Source organism: Pygoscelis adeliae, unplaced genomic scaffold (assembly GCF_000699105.1).
Source record: "Pygoscelis adeliae isolate BGI_AS28 unplaced genomic scaffold, ASM69910v1 Scaffold256, whole genome shotgun sequence".
NCBI classification, from domain to species: domain Eukaryota; kingdom Metazoa; phylum Chordata; class Aves; order Sphenisciformes; family Spheniscidae; genus Pygoscelis; species Pygoscelis adeliae.
The window spans coordinates 1,241,218-1,249,488 of NW_008824996.1; the positions used below are offsets into that span (position 1 = coordinate 1,241,218).

General features: G+C 38.9%; 1 protein-coding gene across 1 annotated transcript in view; it reads left to right on the top strand.

Moving 5' to 3' along the window:
• The window catches only part of NR5A2 (nuclear receptor subfamily 5, group A, member 2), an 83,383-nt gene extending 77,640 nt beyond the window's left edge, over nucleotides 1-5,743 (top strand). Inside the window, exon 6 of the mRNA XM_009326166.1 lies at nucleotides 5,173-5,743. Within this exon, the coding sequence (XP_009324441.1) occupies nucleotides 5,173-5,420 (248 nt within the window). The 3' untranslated portion in view covers nucleotides 5,421-5,743. The remainder of the gene's footprint in view (nucleotides 1-5,172) is intronic.
• Nucleotides 5,744-8,271: the final 2,528 nt, after the last annotated feature.

Below are 8,271 nucleotides of genomic sequence, written 5' to 3' on the forward strand. Positions count from 1 at the left end.
TGGCCTAATGCAGTCTGGCTGGAAAGAACAGACAAACGTCTCGGAGGATGAGCCTGAAGGCCACCCTGGCCAAAAAAAACATCACTGGAATTTGGAAGGCATCATATTTTACCTACACGATGAACAGTCATTCCAAAGCTTTGGGACCGGTTGGGTTTTAATAAAGTCCTTAAATGATGGGGCTCGTCAGCCCATTCAGGGTGAGGAAGCTCAGCCCTGGGCTGGAGTATCTGTAAGACTGTTTCCAGCCTTATGAAAGTGAGAAATTTCTCCCCATGGAGAAGCCTAAACGCGACCTTATTTTGTCCTTGCGATACCAGGACTTGCAACGGTGCAGAGTGCAGAGAGGCAGCCGAGCTGTGTGTGCACGCACCTCTTCGCCAATTCAACCGGTTTTCTTTGGGAAATACTTACGCTGCTCCTAAGGAGTTACTATTTTTCAAATTTAAATCTCTCATTCTGTTTCATTTTTCTTTTTGAAATTCCCAGGCCAAGGGAAGCTCTCTACAGATTAGTAGACCACCAAATCTTCAGTATTTCATGTTTGGAATATGCGAGGGAGAAAATCTCTCTGAAACCTAAATATTTTCCCCCTCTAAAGACCAGACCCATTTTTGGGGAAAATATGCAAAAGTGTTCTCCTCAGGCTGGATGTTGTGTGCAGTTTCAGCTTAATGCACAGCTTTATAGCAGATGTAGAAAATAATCAAAATGGGGGGATTTCTGGGAATGCTGGCAGATCTTTACTGTGACTGCAGAGCAGATCCTGACATACTATAATACTGTTTTTGTCTTAATTGTCAAAAGTAAGCTATAGAGAACAAAAATTCTTTGTTTGACAGAAAAGCAATTGCTATTTCTTGTAAAACATATAATATATTCCAGAAGACCTAAGGGTTTACTTTCCAATAAGGATAGAAAAAGATGTGCGCCCCACTGTGAGCTCACAGTAAGGCTGTTTCATGTAAAAAGTTGGTAATTAGTCCCTGAGTGAATAAAGTAGAAGAGATAAGAGACTGATACTTACTGTAGCAACACAAAACACTTTTTCTAGCTGCTCGGATTTAAAGGGTGTCTGGGTGGGAGGGGGGGACCTATTCCTGCTCATTTCATTTACAAGCATCTGAACCTCGGAAGATTATTTCTTGCGTTAAGCTTAAACACGTGTACTTTAAATTGTTACTAACCAATGTAGGATTGATAAGAGACGTTCCAATTCTAAAAAGCAGACAGGAATGAAGCATTATATGAACGCATAAAAGACTGTTGTGCTGTACACATCGGCAGCAGATTTCACGCTCATTGTACACCGCTGCCTTCAGCAGACTTACACCAGCATTGCTTGATGTTTCCCTGAGTTAACTCATTAGCATTCAAAGGATCTTTATCAAAAAGGAAATACTTGGAAAACTAAATCACGTACCTTTAGCCAGAGTTATACAATAAATACCAAGAACAAAAACAAACCCAAAGCACAGGAAAACCTTCTACTTACAAACCAAAGTTATTATTTAATAACATTTGTATCACTATCGGCTAAATACTAAGTACCAGAAGCAAAAATTGAATAGCATTTCTTGTTCTACCTGCAGAACTTGGAGCTACTGGAAACAACTTAATATTCACATGTTTTCCTTTGTTGTTATTCATCTGTATTAGAGCTAGAGTTTGTGATTCTCTTTGAAAAATAAGTAATTTATCTTGCAACTATGTGTTCGGCAAACCTCTTTTTCAGCAATATACAAAACATCATATGAGAGCTTCAGACATGACAATGGAGCTTCACACAGTGCTCTCAGCACGTATCCTTTGACTTCTCTCTCTCTGTTCAGTTGGTCTCGTTTGCTTTACTGCAGCATTAATTGTTAACGTACGTGAGATGAGAGCACTTGTCACAAGTCATATCCAAAAATCTTGGTTACTTCATGAAGACTCACTCCAAAATACATAACTGGTCATCAGATTGCCTCTACACCCCCACTATTGTGATTGCAGTCCTGGAGAGATCTACGCACAGATTAATTGTGTAGTGATGTCCTAAACTGTAATCATTTGGACTATGAGTATCTGATGCAGTACAGAAACAGTCAGGAAAATTCTACGTATTTTCACTGGTTAACTAATAACATCTTGTTTACAAGCACCGAGCCTCACCACAAATATCAAGAATTTGTGTAGAGGAAATACGTTAAAAGTATTTCCTCAGGCTGGACGTGGTATAGAAGCCCCAGAACTACTTTTTGTTTACTGCTAGTGTTGATTGGACTTGTTTTTACATCTGACTTCAGTGCTTATGTTGCCACATATGAGTATTTAAAGACCTGTCCACTGAGATGAGAAAAAAAACAAAAAACACCACAGACCTTCTTCCCCCATAGTTCTGCAACTTCCAGGCAATTCAGCCAGGCCACGTAGCTGATGAGCGTGTAGGAACACCTATACAACGCACAGGCACACCTACTGCCAGGAGCCACCGATCCTGTATGTGGGGGTAATAGAGACAAAATATTATGCCTCCCTTTGACTTGGAGTATGATATCAACACAGCTGAAGACAGAATGCATCTCTATAAAACATACGTTGAATTCACCACTTTTGCAGGAAAATACAGAAAATGTGCAATTCTCGGATTTTGTCTGTTCTTGATGTTTGTAAAAATTGATTTTGTGATGTGGCCAGTAAATATATATTCCATGCAGCAACATTTAGACAGAGAGCAAAAATGAGAATGAACCTGGTTTTCCAAGAAGTCAGAACAATTTAATCTCGCAGTATGATTCAAAACAGACAGACAGCAACAGAAAGATGCTCTTTGAATTTAAAGGGGGTTGAATCAGCTAACAGTTTCTAAAACTTCCTGATGTTTGAAGTTATTTTGGGGAAAAAAAAGAAGTTTGAAATACTGATTCTGAAATCATTATACATTTTATCTTGCTGTTTAACACAGTTTAATCTCTAGCATAGTCCCTGTTTTCTGTGGGAATTTCTTATGTTCTAACAATTCATTCATGATTGCATTTTGCATCTGAAAGCAACCTGTTTAAAATAACTGTGATAGTTGATACTGTTCCTTTCTCAACTTTGTAAAAATATGCTTAGAACACCCAATTTTTAAACCAGGTTACACTCGCTACAAAATACCTTGGGAGTTTTACGTAGGTACGTAAAATAATAAACAGCTGTATTTTGTGTGAGAAAATGTCCAGCGTAATACATGAAAACATGATTATCCAAACACCTCCAGAGACACTGGCAAAAAGACTTTGGATAAATGAGTTTGAACAGCTAAGGGACCAGGCATAGCACCTGTGAAGTTCCCAGTTCTCCTCACTCTGGATAACGCAAAGTTCAGACGATTCTCGTCGGACAGCCGTCATAATTTAAGCATTGCTGGCGAGTTCCTTAAGCCAGCTAGCAAAAAAAGGCCGCGTCCCCAGTTCCCAAACAAGCAGCACAAATCTGGGAGCCACTTGCTTCATTTCCCCAGTGAAGCCGGGACAGGAAAGAGGCAGGCAGTAACCACCACAGCGGGAAAGGCTCACCCCGGCTCAGGCAGGAGTGAACCTGAAGTGCAGCCGGCAGCCGGCACGCTCCGGAGAGGCTCCTGCTCAAAGGCCTCGAACAGCCTGTAACTCAGGCCCTGGAGGCTCTGCGTGCTACCCTGGGCTGCCAATGGGACCCTTGGCATCCTTCCTGTCCTCTTGTCCTGAAGAAAATATTTGCCTCCTCCAACCGTTTCCCTCGTGTTCCAGCACACGGTTATGTGCAGGAACCAATATTTGCTCTATTTAAAGTACTTCTAGGAAAAGGTGCAGTGAGACCCAATTTACACAGCCTCCCAGGCTGCTGATGGATTGGGGGACCAACGTGTGTTCCTGTTTTCCAAAGGAAAACACTCATTTCCCCTCCAATCAAAGGCTGGCATTTACAATGAACCAAATTCCGCCAAATTCCCCATGTCCTGTGCTCCAAAAACATCTATAGAAGAGCAGAGTTGTCTTTATTCAAAGTGAATTAGCAGCATAGTTATGCTTAGTATCACCGTGCTTTAGCATTGCAAGAAACTGTGTTACAGTACTCTGCTGATGGTATAAATGATCAAACACCAGCCAAAACAAGTTCTCCCAGCAAGAGCACTTTGATCACTTCCCTCTTTCTGCATTGTAGCAGCACTCTAATTTGCAGGCTTTAGAATAACTTCTGCATTCTCCAGACATGTCGAAAGATGATGCCATCAGAGTAATTTTTACACAGGGAAGCAAATAATGAGGAGTTAATAGACTGGCATTTATCTCTGACCAGCATTTCCAGAGCTTGAACTTGCTGTATAGTAACAGAAGATGATCAGGGGTAAAGTCAACAAACTGTACCTGCCTCACTGATGTAAACGCCCCCGTTGTCCAATAAAAGAAAAACAAAAAAAAAAACCCCAAACCAAAAAAAAACCACCAAAAAACACATCAGTGTTGGATTTCAGAAACCATATTCAGGTTAAAGGGCACAATTCTTATCTGGTATTCCACCCAAAGGACAATGATTTCATTTTATAAAGATCATTAGTCAGTGAAATATATATTTTAGAGAGTTTCTAGTAGGGAAGATTATTTTGGCAGTCACTGGAGTGTACCAGATGGTTCATTAACATAGGCTAGACAAGTCAAAGGCTTTCAGAATCATTTAGAAAATGTCAAACAGAAACAAGAACCCTGTCACTTTTTATTAGAATTAACTACATCATACCCTGGACACAGATTTCACCTTGGGTCAGAAAAATTAATACAGAATTATATGAATTGTATAACATACTAGGTTAAAGATAGGGCTTCCTCTCGGGACTCATTTGCTAGCAATATATTATGGTCTTCCACTTTAGGAATCCTCAACCTTTCGTTTTGTAAGCTATGAAAAGAGCTGACCTTGCTCAGACTCCATTGGTGTCTAATTGATTTGAGGTACATGCAGAATTTCAACAAGACACTCCGCTGAAGCTCTTTTGTGATCATTTTCCCAGGAAAGTTGGCAAAAGGGTTCGCTGAATATTCAGCAGCTTGTAAAGTATGCTTTTGTCAGGAGGAAAAAAAAAAAATACATCCATTTACTGAACACTGCCTTCGTAAACAGGAATTAACATGCGACTGAATTGTTGTTACTTTTTTTTTTATTATCATTCAGATGTCAAAAATCTTGAGAACTTCCAGCTCGTGGAAGGTGTCCAGGAACAAGTGAATGCTGCTCTGCTGGACTACACAATGTGTAACTACCCACAGCAAACAGACAAATTTGGGCAGCTTCTCCTGCGACTACCAGAAATCCGGGCCATCAGTATGCAGGCCGAAGAATACCTCTACTACAAACACCTGAACGGGGATGTGCCGTGTAATAACCTTCTCATTGAAATGCTGCATGCAAAGAGAGCATAAATTATACCCATTAGAGCTTCTGCTTTCAAGGAAAAAAAATGTATTCTGAACTGCTCCAAGCAACACTAATTAAAACGTGGTTTTAAGACTTTGCAAAATGGTATAATAATCAAATACTAATAGTAAATAAGTGATGTATCAGGGTATTTGTATTGCAAACTGTGAATCATATGCTACACATCCCCAAAGGAATCTATCTAGGACTTCATGCTGGAGTGAAGTGAACTTACCAAGTGGATACTATCACCAATGTCAACATGAAAAAGGACAGAACGATTCTTGTATATTTAACTCTGCTGATTGCCAATATGAAGAAACTTAGGAGAAAAAAAACTGATCCGTATTATCGAGCTAAGGTAGTGGGGAATTTGCGCGCACTAAATTCCTTCACTGTATAGCAGGACTTCTAAAACAGTTACAACAGATGCAAAACCGCATCTATAGCATCTTCTGTCATCCTTCCAAGGACCCAACACTTACTTCTCCTGTGATAAATGGTGTGGCATCCATTCAACAACCTGTAAGAGAGAGCTGGCGTAGGCCACGTGCTAGGTAGGTAGTATCGCCACCAAACCCTAAGAGGCTGGGTTTGACTCGTCAGTCTCTCAGGCCCGCAAATCGCTGATATGAAGAGTCTGTTATCCAGTTAGCTTGGCATTCTTGCTATGTTCTGAAGTTTGTTTTGTCACGTGTTCATGTTGTTCTATCAGGCAGTATCCCTCTTCTACTACTGTTATCGGATGGCTATTAAATAGCTAAGATAAATATTCCAAAACAAGTTAGCCAATTCAACTATATGCTTAACTAGAGCAGTGGCTAAAATATGGCTCTGCTATATATTCACGGCCATTTCCAAATAAAGGAAATGGAGAGATTTTAGCCGTCACAAACAACAGCTTCTTTGGCACACACACACACACACAAATAATTCTAGGACATCGAATACTGATGTTAAAAAACTAAAAATAACAACAAAATTTTAGAAACGCGTTTAGTGATGCAAGGATAGACAAACGAATGGTATGACCTGATGATGCCATGGAGCTTATTAAGAAATGATCTTTAAAATTGCCGGTAATTAAGAAACGAAATTTCAACTCAAACGTCCAATATCTAATGAAACTTTTTAAAGTTAGGTAATACGCATCTTCTACGCAAAGAAAGAAGAGTGATACTGCTATGTCTATGTAGGCCAAAGTCTGCTGCAGAACAAATATTAGAGAAGAACAAACAATTCTCTCTCTGTCCAGATGAAGATATCAGTATTAACATGTAGTGCCACAGTTATGAGTCTTGCCTTATTTCATTATCCTTAAAGGTAACTGCGCAGGTGTGGATCAACATACGTTCAAAATAAAGTATTAATCTCTCACATTAACAAAAACATAGTGTTTACATTCTTTAGGTCCTGTGGGGAAAAAACTGTGATAAAATTGCAGAGCAGTGATTTCCTTATTATTTCTTTTAAATTGGTAATTATTTTACCAGTACTTAATTACTGTATGTCGTGAGACACTAAAATCAATAGGGGTATTTCATTTTGACTTTAATTTTTGAGATTATCGGCTGCACAATCACTTGTAGAAACTGTATAAAATCCTAATCCTTTAATTTTTTTCATGAAGATTGCTGGCTTTTGAATAGTTTATTTATATTGTATATGATAGTTTCCACTGTAGACAATTATGATGCTAATTTATTGTTCTTTGGTTTCATCTTTGTATAAGATATAGCCAGAATGAAGAAGCCAAATATATGTGTTTACTGTAGCATGTCTTCAAGTTAGTGGAACATAGTTCAGGGACACACAAGGGTCTTTACAAATTAAAATCATTCACTTGATTAAATGTCTGTAAATCTTCATAATCCTAAATGTAGTTTATTTAAATCTATTGTAAATTATGTGAGTTATAGCTTTTTCTGTTTCACGTGAACTTGAAAAGGTGCATTTCGCTTATTTTTTCCAACCATTCATACATTGTATACCAAAGACATCAGTTATTACATCTGCATTAGCACAAAGCACACTATTTTAATCGCCTGTATTAATCGGCCCTAACATTCTGTCCATGCGTAGGGTACAAACACAGCAAAGCCTCGTGTCTGCGACTCCGAGATGCCTGTCTTATATCACAGAACACACGTACCGTCGTACGGACCAAAAGCAAACCGAGCACAGCTCCCTTAGTCATCCCACACAGCAGACGTGCAAGCGTTATTTAAATAACAGCGTTCTCCCTCAAACAAACTGAATTAACAGAAAGTAAGGTGCGGGTGGCAGTTGGCTGTGAAATACATATACCCACGTGTACAAGTGTGGTCATTCCTTCCTTCTTAAAAGAAAAACAAAGCATATTTCAAGTGTTTGCTTGTATTTTCTCTTTTTTTCTCCGTTGAAACGCTACAGTGATTCTCACTGAATATTAAAGAAAAAAGCTTAAGAAAAGGTTGCTAACTGTATTCACAGCACCATTATCTATGTACGGGACAAAAGAATTAAAATAAGGTCATAGAAGAAAAGAAGAATGTTTCATACAGTTTAATGGAAGCAATTTCAGATAAACTAACATATATTTGCCCACATCTGTCGTTCCGAGAATCCCACCAGATTGCCCAAAGTACACGAGCAAAAAAAACCCCAACAAAAAAAAAATCACCAAAAAACCCCTCATGTTAATTGTTAACTACTCTGTAACCAGACATTTACTTCTGACTGCCTTATTGATTACAGGACGTGTTAGCAAAAGCAGACGAAAATTCAAAGGGTTTGGCTTTGACTGGTTTATTATAGTTGTTCTGTGTTTGTAAACAGACAATCTGTAAAGTCTGACTATTTGTATTACAGATGTTC